At 35.1% G+C, this 20,116-nt stretch overlaps 1 protein-coding gene across 2 annotated transcripts; it reads right to left on the reverse strand.

Annotated features, from left to right (window-relative positions):
• Window positions 1–7,377: 7,377 nt before the first annotated feature.
• On the reverse strand, window positions 7,378–9,996 carry LOC107581963 (protein tyrosine phosphatase domain-containing protein 1-like). 2 transcript variants are annotated; one of them, XM_016267669.1, is made up of 3 exons: window positions 9,852–9,996; window positions 7,648–7,728; window positions 7,378–7,556 (listed from the first exon to the last, which is right to left on the reverse strand). In XM_016267669.1, exons 1-3 carry the CDS (start codon window positions 9,950–9,952, stop codon window positions 7,430–7,432), a joined length of 309 nt encoding a protein of 102 aa, XP_016123155.1. In that variant the 5' UTR covers window positions 9,953–9,996; the 3' UTR covers window positions 7,378–7,429. The 2 variants fall into 2 exon arrangements, with proteins under 2 accessions (XP_016123155.1, XP_016123147.1); XM_016267661.1 differs by lacking the exon at window positions 9,852–9,996 and adding an exon at window positions 8,649–8,789.
• Window positions 9,997–20,116: the final 10,120 nt, after the last annotated feature.

Below are 20,116 nucleotides of genomic sequence, written 5' to 3' on the forward strand. Positions count from 1 at the left end.
CATACTGTCAGCAACAATAATGCAATAAGAAGTTTGAATTAGGGATGTTCATTTTAACCGGTTAACCGTTAACCGACCATAAGAATTTTTGACTGATTAATACAATCAGTTAAACGGTTTAAAAAGTCATTTATTTATTTTTTCAGTAATTGATCAAAATATTTAAAAAGGTTTGCTGCATGGTTAAAAAAATCGTGTTTTTTTAGAGAAAAAAAACCATAAGTCGCATTTTATTGTTTCATTCAGAAATGGGCCTAATGCTGAAGCGAAATGTTTACAAACATTATAGTAATCACTGTAAACATAGCTAGGCTATTTTAGTTCCCCTCACTCCACAACAAATCCTTTTAATTAACAGTATTTAGAAAAGAACAAGAATTTAAAATATAAGAAGCTATAGCAATTTAAACAACAAGCCAAAACAAATTAATTTAGTATAAAACGAAACTGAAAACCTTGGGTCTCTCATTCGACACAAAAGCAAATGTTTCTGTATTCGTGCTGTATTTGAATGCCAAATTATTATTTATTATATAGCCTACTTCACTTGCGTTCCAATATCCACATAAAACAAAATGTTTTGCATAACATCACGGCGGTAAGGTGATAACGCTTAACGGCACAGATTTTACTACATATTTAAACTGAGCAGTGCCGTTTTTTTCCATGTTTGACTGACTTTATTTTATTATGATAATGAACAGGCTGCATTGTCAAGGTAGCAATGCTTAACTGTGTGCGCGCATGCGGCGCCGGCGCAATCATTTGAATTTTTTCCTTCTAACAGTGGAAGCAGCTACTCCTTTTAGTCCTAAAGATAATCGGAATTGTAAAAGGTTTGCCTTTGTGTACATTCACAATAAAAACAAATCTTTGTGCTTTTGTAAAATAAGCCTAAAGAAAAATAGGATGCCACTTTCTGTCGTCTGTTTCCTCTCGTGCAGCACAAAAATGAACCGAAACTCTGCATACTAGGCTACTTGTTGCACAGTTTTTCTTTCATTTTGTTAATTTATTATTTAAGTAAAAATATATTTCTCGTATGGGCCTATTTATTCGTTATATACATATATAGCCTAGCTTTATGAAGTTTTTCTCTGCTCGCAGAAGAGCTGCAGGTGCGTGATGTGATATGATGGCCATGTGAATCCTCATGTTCTGTTGTTTGCTGCTTTTTGCGCATGTAAAATTAATCCCCGGGAAACAAATGCTAGTATTTTTAAAGGGTCACAGACACTTATCCTTTCTAATTTAATTAAATTCTCTTTTAAAATAATCTTGTCGGTTAAAGAGGGTCGGTTAGGAAAAATAACTGAAATGAACATCCCTAGTTTGAATATTATTGTCAATATAATATTGTATGTATTGTGCCATGGGCTGCAGATTCGGTTGCGGTGCAGTACATCCCCTAAGTGCAGGAAACACTGACAACTGAGCTGGTTATTGTAATGAGAGAAAATAAATTCAGGAAGCAAGTGGTTAAAGATCCATTCCAAAGATCTGGTAGTGAAACCATTAAATCTGCCCATTTGGCAACACACAAGCCTAACTTACATTCTGGCAGTTCTGCAAGTTCTCCAATCATGCTGCATATTCATCTTTGACAGGGCACGTTTCTGAGGACACCAGTGAATGTGCTACTAGTTCCTCAATCTGCATCTGACCATCAGTTAATTGCACTAAATGATAATAATAATAATAATAATAAAGTGGTGCTGAATTAGTTGAGTTTACTATCAGTTTTTCAATATGGGAACCTTACTTACCTTGCATTCCTTCTCTGAAAGCTTATGGCACCATACAGAAAAGCAGCAGACACAATTATACATCTATATCACTATATCTATATAAATTATATAGTTGAATGCAGTTTGCATTTGCAGCTGAAATGTCACTGCTGAGTGTAAAACTGACTTAAAAAAAAAATCACACCTCAGACTTGGACTCAAGTCTGTAAATAACTGACACATCCTGGCTGGTGTAGTACTAAGCAACTCTAGATATCCTGAAATAATCTACACAGATTTCTGTAATCTAGCTCACAGTTTACAGTAAGATTCCTCATCCACATGTATTAAGATTACAAAACGTTATTTTCCACAGAGAAAAATGAAAGACAGTCCGTCATATCAACTGTTTTCCATTATAATAGTGGATTATTTAGTCTCTTTTAGTGTGTCCTCTCAAACTCTTTGTATTTATTGTTGCTCAAATTTCCCTCGCTTGATTCATAAAAAATGGCGGTCTCCAGTGGCTAGCATGCTAATACATTTATCGGCCAAATATAACGTTCCTCTGAACATGTAGAAACTGCACAACATTTTTTGACATGCACGACACTATTAAAATCTTCAGAGGACAGCATGTGATATATTTCGGCTCTATTCAGATAGCATGCTAGGATAAGTGTCCCTCACAGATTAGCCAGCAAGCTAGTTTACATATCGCTCTTAAATAATGCAGCAAGCAATGGAAACTTCTTGTAAAGTTTATCGGACGTAAGGAAAAATACAGAAATGCACTATAAACCCGAATCGATATCCTTGGCAATAAGAAGGGACTGTTTTGAAACACAAACGCTCTATCATACCTTCACTGTCTCCTCAATGGAAGCTGAAGGCTAGTCGGCTAATAGCTAATAGCAATGAACGCGGGTGTTCAGCGTCTGGGCTGAGACTCCAGGACCCGGATGAACGCGTACAGGACTGACGATGAGGAGGACCTCCCTCTCAGCTTCGGTATGTGAGGGAGTTGGTACATTACATTACATTACATTACATTACATTACATTACATTACATAAAATAAAATAAAATAAAATAAAATAAAATAAAATAAAAATATGTATGTAATAACTAACTAAATAAATATGTATTCTGAAAAGAAATATGTAATTATTTGAAGAAATCATTATATAAATTATCATTACATTTTATTTGAATCGCCAAAACAATTAGTGCTTTGTACAGTGTAGAATAGCCTATATGGATATTTATGGAAAAGTTCATATTAACTGACTGATTGATTGTGCATTTAGCCTCAACGGCAACAATAGTAGCCTATGGAAATTGTGAGAAAATTTAGCACAAAATTACATCTTGAGGAAGAAAACAGATGATCCAGGTAGCTATTTACGTTTTCTGTAACTCATTTAATAATTGTTGAGTACATAGTATAGTCAAATGTAATGTTTACTATAATTACAAATGTATATGTGATATACTATATTAAAATATAATTACTTGTGATCGATAGTTATTGGAAATATTATACAATTTTAAAAGTGAAGTTGCTGTGTATCACCAACCACCAGATGGTGCTGTTCAATTGGCTATAAAAAAAGTCTTGCTCGAAGATACAAGCTGCTTATGATGAAAGTATAGATAAGATTCAAGATTTTTTTTTTTTAAACACTAATATCTAGACCTAGGCTACTCATCTGGATTAAAAACACTCACTGATTCAACCAATCACCAAACACTGAATTTCACTGAGCAGAGTCATGAACAAAACTGAAAAAAAAAAATAGTATGTTAAACTATAAGTGCAAACAGCCTTGAAAGCAGAGCTAAGATCCAGGAGAAGAGTGTACAGTCTGCCATGTGTCAGTGTAGCTATATAAGCATTCAAATAAATATTGAAGGAGATGCAATAAAATAAAATCATCTGCTCATTTTATTTTTATTTTTTTGAGAAAAAGATCCACAACTTATAAGACCAAGACTTTTTAGCCAGTAGCCTACTGTTATTAAATGATCAGTGTGTGTGAAACTTTATCAGATTGCCACGGTATATAGTATGTAGGGGCAATAACATGAAGACATTTATATCTATATTATCTGTAAGAGGATCTTAAAAATTTGTACATATTTACCTCTGTTTTCCACCTGACACGTCTTGATCTATGAATCACCAGTATAAATACAAATACTTGATATTCACCCCAGATAGGCTACTACACAGCATAAATCATCTCTGAAGACAAGTTGTACAAGTATTTTTATTTTCTGTACAAGCATAAAGAGAGTGCCATCCTAAAACAAAATAAACCAGAGATGAACTTCTTCATAGACACCAGCAGCATTCTGAAAATAAAGTGTTCTCAAATTATACAAAATAGCACATACCTAAATGCATCTTCATATCTGGCATCCCTTTCAATTAGAATATAAAACACCATTTATCACACTCTCTAGTGGATTTATGCATGGAAAAATACTTTCTGAAGTAGCATGACATGAGGCAGGGAAAAGGGCACCCTTTTACGCAACTTCAGTTTGTTTGATGCACTTCTGGTAATAATTATGGCTGCAATTGGCAGCTCCAGAACAGGCCGAATGAAAAGATCCAGACACACAAGACAAGACAGAGTCTTATAAAGACTGTTTTGCTAAGTACTTTTCAAACTTTGTGTGATCTTGCCTTATTAAAAAACTGGAGTTGGTTGCAGGGCAACACTTTGGCTACAGCAGGAAACAGAATGATCAGAATTATTATTTGCAGCACTTGCTGAATCAGATGACCTCCATCGAATTGATGTTTCTTTCATGAAATCATGATCCACACGTAAATAAACAGGATTTATTAGTTTAATAAAGAAACTTGCTTAATGAAGGCAAAGTTGAATTAGGATGTTAATAAGACAGTGTGCCAAAGGTAACATTCAGAATGTTCATTTTACAGACTTGAATGAAAATGTAATAAATAAAAAATATACAGTGTTTTGGAAAATCCACAATAATCTGTCTTCAGGAATCTGACAAGAAAACATTTTGCAGTTCTTCTATTAACATGAATAAATAAACGTATTCTGCTGGCTACATGATACTTACGATACAAAAGACAATGATAACATTTTAGTTGACAAATGAGGTCAGTTTCAACACAGTGTTATCAAGTACTAAAACACCACATGACAAACATATTTGTACATATTCCTTCATATTTGTTCTTTTTAAGTTAAAGAAGCAGCTTAGTTATGAATAATGCCAATAAAAGGCGAAAAGCATCCTGCAAAAGCCTGTCTACAGAGAATTATTTTGCCTCATTTTAGCAGGAATTGTATTGATACATTCTCAGATTATGCTGAGGCCATGCTGAGCTATTCCTAATGTAAACTGCATTGCATTATGAATGAAAGCATTCAGTTGTCCTCTATTGTACCTTAAATACAAACCTTTTTGAAACCTTTAATACAAATTGCAAAGGCAAGAATGAGCAAATCTGTCAATTTGCTTCATTCAGTAAAAACATTAAAGATTATATCTTAAAATGAGATGTTGCACAGTGATATTATTTGGTTTAGTAAATAATGAAGTACATCTACCATTATACTATTCAAACAGAATTATACGACAAAACATATTTTCATGAGAATCCTCAGTTCATTAGAGCCAAACAAAAGCATAAAAATAAATACATGACATACTTATTAATAAATAGTTTCCTCAGTTAGCTAATAAATATTGTGTATCAAAAATAAACTATTAAGAAAAACAAATTAGAAAAATAGCCTAACAAAACCTTGTGGCACATTCATGTATGGCAGTAATTATTGTTCTTTTTTTTTGAATGAGTATTCAAACAGAAAAAAAACTGTAAATCTGTTAGTTTGTGTCTTTCTTTTTTAACTACAAAATTACAGTAGACTCCAGATTTCAGTTTCCCACCATCTTGCTCAGGGTACATGGGAACAGTGGCAGGTCAGCTCAAGCTCCTCCATTGCTTTTGTTCTCAAATCATGGAGTACAGGAATCATGACGTCTTTCAGAGTCTTACAGATTAACTGTCCGTTCTCCGAATCTGAGGAAATCTGGATTAGACAAATATTAGAATCACATAATTAGGATAAATAATCTAAAAAGTACCACAAAACCTTACTAGGAGAAAAAAAACATCTTGACTTTGTGGCCATGACTTACCCAAGTGAATGCTTTGATTGTGCGTTCAAAAAAGGCATTCTCAACCTCTTCTGGTATTTTAAGCAAATGAGCAACACAGTCAAGTATACACAGAAGGGTCTGTTTTTGTCCCTAAACAACATAAAAAGACACACAGATGTTTTAGCGTACACATTATCTATGTAGATGGTGAAAAAAGTCACATTTGCAATAAAATATACTCCAAAGCAGTGGTTCTCAACCAAGAGGCTGGGGCCCACTAGGGGGAATCTTCCAGAGGAAGGCCCAATAAGTCTTGATATTAATTACATTTAATTATTTCAACAATCTTTAAGTCATGATGATATGGACGATATGGAGTGGAGGCATATGAATGTGAGTCTCCAGAAAGAAGTCTGACACTTTCACCAGAAGGTCAAGTTATGCAATTTTGGATATTAAAAAAACATATACACAAATTATACTGTTCACAATAAGATTTATAACATGCATTTAGAAAATAGAATGAATTTTGATTAATTTTTTTCACTATACACATTGTTTCAAAGTAGCTTTATAGAAAATCATGATGTTAATGTTGAAAATATCTTAATATCTTTATGCTTTATAGTTGCATTTAGCAGATGAGTACTAGGTGATAATACAGTTTACATTTTGTGATGATACAAGCAATCAAATAGTTGAGAAATGCTAAAGAGTATATATAGCTAGTATATACTATGCATGTATACTGTATGGAGAAAGGATAAAGTTACAGATCAAATTTGGCATACCAACTTTAAATAAAGAGGTGTATGATAATAGTTACATTTTGCAACAACAAAAGCATGCAGCTGAGATTTGCTATACAGTACATGTCGCTTTATGTGCGTGTTCTGTATGGAAGCAAAAAAAGTTGGATATAATATATATATTATATAACTTCATATATTGAGTTGTTTGATAAGACAGTTTAGATTTCATGCCGATTTGAATTAAAATGCAAAAAAAACACAAAACATAATTTGTGATGAGGTGGAAATGACGCTGTGGCGGGAATTCACCAAAGTCCAAAGGGCCAATAACTGAAGCTCTATATGTTGTCTATTTTTTATTTACAACCATAATCTGTCCTTTCTGGATAACTGGGAATATGAATTATATAACACAGAGGATCTCTCATCAGTGCTGACTCTTCCTTAATTTGAGAGATATTTCATGCATGTTTCGACATGCTGTGCTCTTCGGAAATTGTGCCTTACATATTTTCCCAGAAGGTGCTGTCTATATAAGCACAGCACCACTCTCAGGAGATCTTGTTAAGGGCTGCCAATCCCCCTAAGCCTCAAAACCTGAATGGAAGCTGAACAACACCTGCAAGCATAACCACTTCATGCATAGAAAGCAAATAATGTTTAAAAGGTTCTTTAGCTTGTCAAACATACTGACAATTTAATGTGATAACGGTAAGGATTTAGTAAGGATTTATACCAGCCTGATTCCCCTGACTACTGAGAGAGGAAGAGATGCATGTCTGTGTGCATGTGTGATTTACTCACTCCCCGCCTCCATGAAAACCTCTGGGCGATAGGTGAAACCGCTCTCTGGCTCCAGAGTGCTGCCGCAGCTGGCATGTTCCCCTGGACGCTGCAGGTTGATTATTGTCTTTAAGCCACACCTAGAAGGAAGTAAGATTTAGCATAAGCAAAGCCTTCCATGGTGCATCTTGGGAATCAGTTATTGGTAGCTTGCCACTGAGTACAACATACGCATGAAACTGTTCGATGACGTTGAATTTTTCAATGATTTCAGTTGAAGGTCTTGCCATAGCTAACAGATTATCAGTTATCCTGTGAACAGAGTATGAATTAGATATCAACAAAATATCTCACTCAGTAACATTAATACAAATATTATAAAATAAGACAAAAAGGAAAACAAATGGTTAATGTGCAAACGAGCAATTGTATTTATTTATTGGCGTATCAGTATCAGGCAATATTCATGCGAATAAAATAAAAATAATAAATAAATAGATAAAAATTAATTAATTAATTAAATGTTCTGGACTGACCATGGATGGACAAGCAGTTTGGAGAATGGATGAAAAAAAAAATCGTGATTAATCGCATCCAAAATAAAAGTTTTTGTTTACATAATATATGTGTGTGTACTGTGCATATTTATTATGTATATATAAAAGACGCACACATACAGTATATATATTGAAAATATTTACATGTATTTTCATGTATATATTTACAGTATATTCATATAATTTATATTATATATAAATATATTTCATATATAAACAGCATATTTTTCTGAAATATATACTGAACATGCATGTGTGTGTATTTATATATACATAATACATATAAACAGTACACACACAGAATATATATATATATATATATATATTATTATTATTTTTTATTTTTTTCCCCATATCAGTATCAAAGGCAATAATTATGGAAAATATGTCCATCTATCTAGGATGGACAAGCGGATTGGAGAACAGATGGAAAATATTTTTTGTTTGTTTGCCATATTAGTGTCAAAGGCTATCTTCATGAAAAATTAAGTTAAAATAAAATGTGTTTGACCGGTCATACATCCAGGACAGACTAGCATTTTTTTGGAGAATTAAATTAATAGTCTTTTTGCATTTTTTCTTGCTCTTAACTAACAATATATTTGAGTTTTGAATTGTTTAGGACTAGTACAATGAATCAATGTTGACTGAGAAGAGAGCGAGAAGACAGCTTACCAGGAGGAGTACAGTCCTTTGATGGCTTGTTCTTTGTCGCTCCAGCGAGAGGGGTTTTCGTATTTGCACGCTCGACCACCACATGCCATGGAGCACTGCATATGTCCTGGGATGACATGCCTCAAAGTCTCGCCCACTTTAGTGTACTTTGCAGTGGGTACTCTGACATTTACTGGAGAGATAGTTGAAGAAAAATTAGATTTCCAAATTCAGTCATCAGACTAATTAGCTCCAACTTAAACATGACATATTACATCCACAATCTGTGATGTCAGTCTGTGCCTTGGACATGCTAAGCGCCACAATGACCCTTTGAGAAGAGGAAGTCAGAACTTGCATGGCTGAGCTACGCCGCCTCTTCAGCAAGATCTCTGAAACTGAGTGCCGGCGCGTCTTTCGAAAACCCATGAAGATCTCATCTACCAGGGAAGAACAAGCCCATCGCTGCATGTCTCCCGTCTAAAGTACCGATGACACTACATTTAGCACAGCCTGAACAAACTAAGCGCTGACCCCAGAGCAGTGAATCATCGCTACACAATCACTGCACTGCACAAAAGAGGCATGAGAGACCAATCCAATCCAATCGGTTCATCAGTTGCACTTGAAGGGGTTCTCCATGGTGATCAAGTTCGAAGTCAGTGGGAGGCTGTGCAGAAGCTTGAGTGTGTGTTGTCTCAGGTGGAAGAGAAACAGGGTGATGTGTTTTATGGAAATGCTCCGGTTGCATAACCCTGCATGCGTTTCAACAAAATGAGGCTTGAATTACACCTTTTCAACTAATGTACTCCATCTGTATATATAAATACACAAACATACTGAATTAAAAAAATATTTACATGTGTGTATATACAGTATATTCATATAATTTATATTATATATAAATATATTTCATATATAAACAGCATATTTTTCTGAAATATATACTGAACATGCATGTGTGTGTATTTATATATACATAATACATATAAACAGTACACACACAGAATATATATATATATATATATATATATATATATATATACACACACAAATTAAATTAATAGTCTTTTTGCATTTTTTCTTGCTCTTAACTAACAATATATTTGAGTTTTGAATTGTTTAGGACTAGTACAATGAATCAATGTTGACTCTGCTAAATATTTGACATGTTCATTTCAAACAATGCACACTGTTTGAGAAGAGAGCGAGAAGACAGCTTACCAGGAGGAGTACAGTCCTTTGATGGCTTGTTCTTTGTCGCTCCAGCGAGAGGGGTTTTCGTATTTGCACGCTCGACCACCACATGCCATGGAGCACTGCATATGTCCTGGGATGACATGCCTCAAAGTCTCGCCCACCTTGGTGTACTTTGCAGTAGGTACTCTGACATTCACTATAGAGACAGATGAAGAAAAATAAGGATTCAGAATTCAGTCCTCAGACTAAATAGCTCCAACTTAAACTTAAAGATGACACATTACATCCACAGTCTGTGATGTCAGTCTGTGCCTCAGACATGCTAAGTGCCACAATGACCCTTTGCGAAGAAGAAGTCAAGACTTCCACAGCTGAGCTGCGCCTCTTCCTCAGGATCTTCAGCAAGGTCTCTGAAGCCGAGTGTCGGTGCATCTTCATGGGAAACCCATGAAGATCTCGTCTACCAGGGAAGAGCAAGCCCGTCTCCTGTCTAAAGTACCGATGACACTACATTTAGCACTGCCTGAACAAACCAAGCGCTGACCCCAGAGCAGTGAATCATCGCTACAAAATCACCGCGCTGCACAAAAGAGGCATGAGAGACCAATACAATCCAACTGGTTCATCAGTTGCACTTGAAGGGGGTCTCCATGGTGACCAAGTCCGAAATCAGTGGGAGGCTGTGCAGAAGCTTGTGTGTGTTGTCGCAGGTAGAAGAGAAACATGATGATGTGTCTTATGGAAATGATAAAGACAGCTCTGGTTGCGTAACCCTGCATGCATTTCAACATAATAAGACTTGAATTACACCTTTCCAACTAATGTATTCCATCTGCTATGCCGAATACAAAGATTTTATGTAACTCGGAGCACAAAAACTGAATACTACATAAAAGAAAAGTGGTTTCCTCATACGTTAATCGAATCAACATCTGAAGAGGCTTAGGAAAGTTTTTGTTACCATGGCTATTAGAGTGTCCCTTCTCACCTAGCCTACTTGAATTCAGAGGTAATTAAAAGGAGATACATTAACACTATAGGATAAAGGCATCATATACATACAAATATAACATTGTTATTAAGAGGGCACTGGCTCTGTAACAACATGCTTTCAAAAGACTTACCATAAGATAATGTAATACATATTTTCAGTATTTCATCTGTGTTAAATTTTGCTTTGATCCCAGAAATGAATGGCTAACATTCATTAATTAGCAGTAACATACATTACAGCTCACGAGAAGGACAATGCAGCTTGTTTTCCCCTTTTACTCTGTAGATCAAGCGTTTGCCCTTATGCGCATCGTTTCGAAACAAAATCGAGACACAAATACACAATAAAGGAGTTTAAAGAGCAGATCACTAGATTAACTAATAGACTGTATGGTTAATCTCTTGCGGTGCATTTCTCAGCTAGCTAACCATTAATGCTACTGTGCTACAAGCAAAGGCTAACATTAGGGCTCATGTGTCCGATTGTTACATACCTTGGTCCCTGTATCCGCTTTTGTTAGCTAAAGACCATTGTTTCCATTGGGGTCATGGTGAAATGCAAAAGCATGGATGAACAACAGACAGTTGTCGCGTGCATTTGTATCAGTTTCGCTGCTCAAGGGGATGCTACATTGTAACAGGTTGGAGGAAATAGATAAGGCTTGTCATTGGCCGATCCGTGGTCATGTGATCAAATGAGGGCTATAAAGCACGGGTGAAGCGCGGCGAGCGCATGAGGAAATGGGGCTAAACACTTGAGGAGCAGTACATTTGAGTTTCATGCTAAGTGTTATTGACTCATCTTAGTAGTGTACTTGATCTACGTAAACTAATAAACTGAAGTACTCACAAATACATATCACTGCCATTATAAATAATGAAATCGGCAACACTTTTTTTAAAGGTGTCCTAGTTACACATATTACATGTACTTACTATTATAATAACAATAAATTATGCATAATTAAATGGAAACGTATATATCATATATACCTCTAACCACATATTAAGTAGGTCTACATGTAGTTAAGAATTATTACTCAGTACTTAAAAGAATAATTACACTGTAACAAGGACACCTTAAAATAAAGAGTAACCATGAAATCAAATTGCATATGGTAGTCACGAATTGCCATTAGCTTATGTATAATAATGACGGCTATAATATATAATAAAATAGTCAAATAGTGCAAGAAGCAAGAACATCTGACCTTTAGTAAAAGGAGTTCACGTGGTCAACAGTTTAGTCTGGGTAGCGCCACATTTAATTTTTGACAGGAATGAAAACGAGGCTGAGTGATAGAATTAGCTGCAGGGAATTCAATGGACTGTAGCCTACTGTTTTTAACAACATACTGAAACGGGCTTCCATAATATGTCAAAGCGTCTTCCCGAATAAAAACTTTTAATAGACAAAATTTCAGTAGACAAAAATATTGCATAAAAATGCTCACAGCATACAGTGCGCGCCTTTGTAAAGACCGCGTTAAATTCAACATGGCGTCTAATCTAATTAAGGGTTATGAATTGGTGGCCTGTTTTAAACATTTCAAAATTCTACAACACTCAGTTTTTCCCCCCAAGTTAAATTAAATTTGGAATCCCAGATTTTCAGTGTTGTGAACTCCGTATAATTAGGCATGCCTGATCAGATTAGATGGATGTTTATGATGCTCTAGACTGACCAGGGGTGTCTTGTAGGAAGCTTGGTGGTGCACATGGTTAAGCACATAGTAGCTTAACACACTAAGCCTTTTGCTGAAGTGGTTCCACTTCCCACAGTAGGCTACTGCACGGTTAATGGCTATAGCCCCACTGTTTAATTACAGTATACAGTTTAAAACTATTTTTTTTCTGAACAGTGTTTTCAGTGCACACATGCAGCTAGTAAAAGACTACATATATATATATATATATATATACATAAATCGATAATTACATCTGCTTATTGATATACACTGATGCTTTGCAATGCAGCATTCACGTGATGTCGCCTAGTGGTTGAAATACAGAAGCGCTCCCACCAGAGGCTTGCCTACTATCTTAGGTGAATAAGGAGGAGTTGGATGTGTATAATGACTTTTTCTTTCTTTCTTTCTTTCTTTCTTTCTTTCTTTCTTTCTTTCTTTCTTTCTTTCTTTCTTTCTTTCTTTCTTTCTTAGAAAACGTCTTTACAGAAATGTCCATGTCAATATCTTTATTTCTGTGATTGCAAATATGTAAATTCAGTATTTAAGATATAATAATACACAACAAAAAGTAACAATAGTAATTAGCCTATAATAGTGAAAATCCAGATATAGATACGCACTTTATGAAAGTAAAACAACATAGTTTCGCATGAAGAGACAGAGAAAAATCGAGTGTGATGAAGAAAGAATAAAAAGACTAAAAAGAAAATCATGCTGCTGCATAATTCTGGAGTTAATGTTAAAATCGACACAATTCAGTGGTCTATCATCTGTCTAAAGGAGAGACTTTACCACTGACCAGAAGTGTCTCACTTTACAATTAAAGATATTTTGCATTAGTCTATTTATGAATTTTTCAATATGAATAGGAATGCTATGAATACACAAAATAAACCAAACTAAAAGATGTAAGCATTTTGATCTAATGACCTTGCGTAAAAATAGCACCTTATATTGAAAGATTACAAACAGTATTTTGATTATAACACTTGAATTGCCATGTTAAATGGATTCACTGTATTTTCAATTAAAAAAAAGAACTGAAATTCAAAACAATTTCCTGACGATGGTGAATAACCTATAAATGATTCACTGCCTCGGTGCTTCACAAGGACATCTGAATCCTCAATGTGACCTCAAGGTTTCTACAGGCTTCCAGGAGGTTCGGAGAATATCTGCTACATTTAAACTATAATAATGCAACATCCTTTGGAGATTGGGGCGCACTACTACCCCCCGGATGCCCATCCAGACCAAAGGTCTCACAGGTACAGGAGTTTCATGATTGAAGAGATTCTTACAGACCATCCGGGTCACAAGGTATCAAGTCCCACTGGAGACCTTCTAAAATTTGGAGTACATGCCCTTTTGTCCGCCAGACCATACCACAACCACTTAGGTAAGTACCGTGACCTTTCAGTCAGACGATATTTTGAGATCCGGCATGGGCAATCCCTTAATCTTAACCTTCTCTTAATTCAGGGACATTCAAATTGCACAACCTCTCGATTTGCCTACTCACAGGGAAAAGATTCCACATTGTCTCTGCGAACCAATATAAAACAAATCAGATCGAATAATATTCAATGCATTGGACCGAGCACGCTTGTAAAAATTGCAAATGCACGTTCATTTCAGGCCCTAATGCATGCATTTCATGCTTTTTTATTTATACTCTAGGAAAGAGTTCTTACCAGCACATGCATGAAAAAAAAATCACGAAAATAAAAACGTTTTTTATGTGCCCCTTAAACTGTAAAATAAAATAATAGTGGTGCAAAAGTAACAAACTGCATTGATACATTTACTTCACTTTTTCAACAACTTTGAAAATTCAGATGAAACTGCAAAAATCAAGGCTGAAATTATTGTGACAAGTTGAACGTTTAGAAATAAAGATGTTGTAATGAAAACATTTTTACACTGAGGAAAAATAATGCAGCTTTCAGTTGACGTTGAAATATTACAGTATGAAAAATAAAACTGTACATTTTTAAATGACACCACCCGTTATGGATGGAAAGATGTAAGCAAAAAATAATCCAAGACGTAATTTAAATAACTAAGCATTAGTCTGTATCGCTATTCAAGTTTTTTAGTAGGTCTATATTACGTAAAACTCCTTATGGATTCAAAAGCATATAATTCAATTGTAGCTAATAGCTAGACTGATCAGGAAAATTGTTATATTATTTTATAAGCCTATATAAATTTGCACATAAAAATCCGTTTTCACTATGATGAACCATTATGGATCCATCCAAACTCTTTTTTTAACTGACATGAAAATGCCACTATCAGCAAGTTCCGACTAAATTGTCATGACTAACGCACACACACAATTGTCTTACTTCCAGTCCTGAAAGCTTTATTCACTTTTAAATCAAACCAAATCAATGTTAAATGAACACATTTCCAATATGGCGCCATGAACCTCAAACGCAAACTAACATTAAACCTCACAGGTTCTCGCACAAGGTTTGTATCTGCATATTTAAAGGCGGTCACGTCACACTTTTTGTTCCTTTTGTTTTACACTCATACGAATGCCAATTCCAGAAACAAGAAACACAAGCTAATGTGAATTTCAATGCATTCCAAAGTTCAAGTTTGGTAAACTCTAACCTGCCAAGTTTGGATCACGTAACCAATAGAGGAACGATATGTCACTTAACTGAATTAAAAAAAGACAAACTTTAAATAAGCGGATTGCAGCATTGCCAGAGAGTTGTGTAGATGTTTTGCTTTTATTTCCTTTTGGAGCTTGAAAGATTTGATCCCAATTTACTTATATAATATGCAAAAACATTCTTCAATATATATATATATACTGTATATATATATATATATATATTGTGTTTTACATAAGAAGGTGAGCCATACAAATTCAGAATGACATGAGGGTGGGTAAATGATGCCAGAAGTTGTGTTTTGAGTAAACTGTTCTTTTAACTAATACATTTAATTAGTTCACGCATTCTCTGGGAATCGATCCCATGACGTTGGCATTGCTGGAGCCATGCTTTACAGAATGCTAAGGACACTATTGTGGCTTTTGGTTGTTTCCATGGCAAAATGCACCATGCCCACTGGCTGCATGCTAAATTCCAAAAGTCCTATTCATTAAAAATACATTGTGAAACATTTGCAAAATGTCTAAATAAATGCCTATTGCTATGGCACATTTATCAAAGCACATACTAAAACACCATTTCTGAAGAATGGCGAGGTGATGACATTTTTACGAGAGAGGAAAATTCAAATATAGAGTGTATACGGTTTAAGGGTCTCTATGCCTCATTACTATACATGCACATTATTACCTATTCATTGGGTTGAACGCTCTGAGCTCCTGGGCGGTGCTGTTCAGATCTCATTTGCCGAACTCAGCGAGCGAGGTGTGAATAAGGTCTCCACTGTTTCTGTGTTCTTACACGACGATGCCAGTGAGAGGGCACTCTCTCAGAGCCCAGCTTTAAAATAAACACAATTCGTATGTGTCTCAAAGCTTAACAGCCGTAGTTTATAATTCCTAATGACCGAAATGTGCACGCTACTCACCGTAATGCTCAAAAGCAGACTTTATTGCGTCATTGTACAAACTGTACCAAACCACGTGTTGTCTTCGCCTCATCCACTTTCGATCGGTTATTGTGTGAGTCACATATTATGCAGTCCTGACCTATTCCGTCCACCGCAGCAGTTTCCCTGCAGCAAGTCAACAGAAAATATGTTCTGACATAGCATGAGTGTGGAGGAATCATTCTGGAAAATGAAAAAAGAGGGAGATCTAAAATTCATTAAGGAAAAAGTACTTCATTTCCCAGTCTTAATGAAACCCTATCAAAAGTAATATTTCTCCATGTAAGTGCTGAGACTTTCCTAAAGTGCAGCAAATTACTTCTCAAAGACATCAGACTAATGGGAGAAGGCATTAGAGCACATAAACAAGGACATCATTCCAGCTGTTCGGCTGCCAATTTGATGTTCCTTTTTTAGCCGTGACCCCTTCCTTCCATCCCCAACCCGTCCATTTATCCTATGAGCACAGTTTGCAGGAAATGTCAGCCCACTGTGATTGATCTGAGATGGGCGATTCCCTGACTTCATGGTAGTATAAAGCAAGACAGCTGTTGGAAGAAATCAAATTCCAGCAGGAGCTGGAAAGACTTATTTTTTCCATCACTTTAACGGAGCTATTGGCTCTGACCAGACGAGTAAATAAAAAAACACGGCCACAATGTGGCAGGAGGTGACCGAAGCGCTCATTATATAGCAATTATTGTCCAAAAAAATCTTTCCTCTCAAAATCTAACTTGAAAGTCAATCCCACCTTTTAAAGACTTTTGAGAAGACATGACAAGCAGTGAGGATATGTTTTCTCTGGACCTATTTGTCTAGATTTTCTGTAACAAGTTCAAGACGTGCACACGGTATATAGCGGAAGGGTCTGACCCAGGGTTCTTTCGCGGGGATCCTATAATGCTGTTGTTTTACAGTCTGGCTTTAGAAGCATCTTATAATATGGGGCATTTTCAAATAATGTGTGTTGCATTCTAAATCAATATACAAACACAGAAATATAATGACTTTGTAAATACTACAAAAGTGCTAACCAAATGGGGAAAAAAAGAGGTTGTTTCACAACTTTTCTCTTTCAAAAACATACAAAAACAAAAAGGAAAAACTGTTTATTTGACTGATTTTAATGGAAATTTGATTATATCAGCTGAAATGACTTCCATCTTTGATCTAAGACTAACTAGAATATACAAAGTATTTTTAAAAACATTTGACACTGACGTGTGATGACTGTAACAATGGATGTTGCAATTGCAAGCTGGGCATTACAGAGCTGGGCAATCACACCACTGCTCTATTATATACAAATATTTATCATATAAAAAATGATAAATATAAAAAAATTTCCGGACATCATTTTGAGCAGACATGGATAATGGTGTTTATATAGCCATTTACCTGTGTTTAGGAGTCAACTGTAAAGGTCAGTCAAGTGTAGTCACATTGCCAGACTTTTGACTTGACACACAAAGTCTGGTCCTCCCTGCATCTTATAATTTAAAATTATTAGCTATGTAAGTTTAAATTTTGCTTTTAATTTTGAAAAAATGAATCTTAATTTTCAAATGTATAATTTGTAAGTTGTTGATCTATTGGCTGATATTAGATAGCTACCATTCTACATTTTGTAAAAGTCCAAATCTACAATCATGTAAAGTTTAAAACAGCTACAATGGCAGAAAACAAGATTTCTTAGCCTACAATTGTAGGCTCACTATATAATATAAAAAAATAAATCATAATATAAATGATATGTCAATGACTAACTCTCTTTTTTATTAATCTGACAACAGAACTTTCACAACTATAACAAAGTATGAAGAAATAAAATACATGTGTGCCATGAGTTAAAAAAGAGCAATGAAAAGCTTTTCCTGAAAAATACTGCTTTTTAAAAAGTCATGAAGCTAATTGTTTGATACAACCATTTTGTTTCCAGTCAGGCATATTAAAAAACCAATGTGTCCTTCATTCCGGAAGTTGCATAAACCCAGCCAAACAGAAAGGAACTGGTGAGTTCACTCAACACTTTTTGTATGCAGTATGCATCCTATGGTCAGTGAACAGACTGGACATCCATGGGAATGCGGTCTGAAGCTGAGACTAAGTGGAGTGTAACTGCTACAGACTATATTAATGGCTTTCAAATCAATCAATCACAGCCATATAATGACAGACGGCCTCCGTACAAATACTCAAAACAATACAGTTCCACATAAGAGCCTCCAAACCAGGCTGCTCAGCACACAGCAGAGAGTGGTCTGCACCACACTTCTTTTCACTTTCATCAATTTATAGCCTGCGTATTAGCTATGATTTATGTCTTTTCCTGCCTTTAAAAGTCTGGATCTCATAATATATTACTTAGCTTGCTCTGTTCCTGGTTCCGCAAACCACATAAACATTTGCAGTAAGAAATGGTCATTGAGCAAAGTGTTATTTTAGTTTTTAGCATTCTAAATAAAGTAGTGAGGGACGCCGGGCAGCTGGATGAGAACACGCTGTGGGTCAGTATATAACTCTGTGGTTGCGGTCGACAGAACGCCAGTCATTAAGCGGCTGAAATAATGGAATATTGTTTCTCCCTATTCTGCAGTTTCTTGTCAGAGATGTTATCGCACGTCTTTGAATGACTTCAGGACTTCCGGTCATTTTCATTTAGTGAATGCTACGTAATCGTAATGGTCTGGAAAATAGTAGCGAGCCGGTCACACTCAGTTGTTCTTTGTCACTGTTTATGCGGTAAGATGACGGATAGTTTAAGTTGGGAATAGAAAGCCTTTAACACTGTAATCACTTCTTTCTTTCTCTGCAGTATGTGTACACAACAATCAGTGGATAAAAATGTGGGTTACAAGTCCATTGTTGAAGACATAAGAAAGAAAAATAATTTTATTTTAGCATCCACATGGGCTGCATTTGTACAGAACACAATGGGGACATTGCATCATTGACAAAATTGAGAAGTGTAGTCTTTTAATGTAATTTACACACTAAAAAAATAATATTATATAATGTGAGATCAAATAGTGTGAGTCCTATGAGAGGAGATTGGAGAGGAGTGTTGCAAAAGCCCAATGATAAAATAAAAAAATGACTGCACTGTATCTAAAATAAAATAAAAGTAGCTTATACTTACCAAGGCTGCATTTATTTGCTAAAAATACAGTAAAAATATTAATATTGTGAAATATTATTACAATTTAAAATAACGGCTCTGCTGCTTAATATTTTTTCATGGATTATTTGATGAATAGAGATGCATTTGAAATAGAATAATATATGTTCATACTGTCACTTTTTAATCAATTTAATGTATTCTTTCTGAATTAAAGTATGTGTTTACGTTTTTTTCTGGTCATACTGTTTTCTTTTTTTTTTTAAGATGATGTATAGTTTAAGATCAGAATTGAAATTCTTTAATATAGTAATCAGTCTTTTTTTCCCATAACATGTGTTCACAGCAATCAGTGGATAAAATGCAGGTTATTTCATTATGGTAGATGTGGAAAGAAATATTCTATTATAAATAATATAATAATAGGCCTATACAGAAATACAATATACAGAGCACATTGCATCACTGACCAAACTGGATTTTACTAGCATCAGAAAGAATGTTAGTCTTTAATGTGATTTAAATAATAAAAAGTCTTGTTTTTTATTACAGCCTGATTAACAAGAAATAATTGCTGATTTACAGTATATGCTAAGCATAATGTTGTCAGTCCTTCTTATTGAGTCACATTCAGACAGCTGTGAGATCCTGCTAATGTTAGCCAAGCCAACAGCTGACTAATTCTGTGAAATTAAATAACATTCAAATTAATTTATGTAATTTGCAAAGGCGTATTAATGTTTATGGATATTTTAATGCAGCCAAGTATTCCAGATTGAAAATGCTAATGGATAACTAAACCCTTCTCTCTCTCACACACACACACACACACACACACACACACACACACAAACACACGCACACACACACATTCAGTTGTGACTGATTAATATTATTCCATCAAG

This window comes from Sinocyclocheilus grahami, unplaced genomic scaffold (genome assembly GCF_001515645.1).
Source record: "Sinocyclocheilus grahami isolate Dianchi unplaced genomic scaffold, SAMN03320097.WGS_v1.1 scaffold3.1, whole genome shotgun sequence".
In the NCBI taxonomy this organism is placed as follows: Eukaryota; Metazoa; Chordata; class Actinopteri; order Cypriniformes; family Cyprinidae; genus Sinocyclocheilus; species Sinocyclocheilus grahami.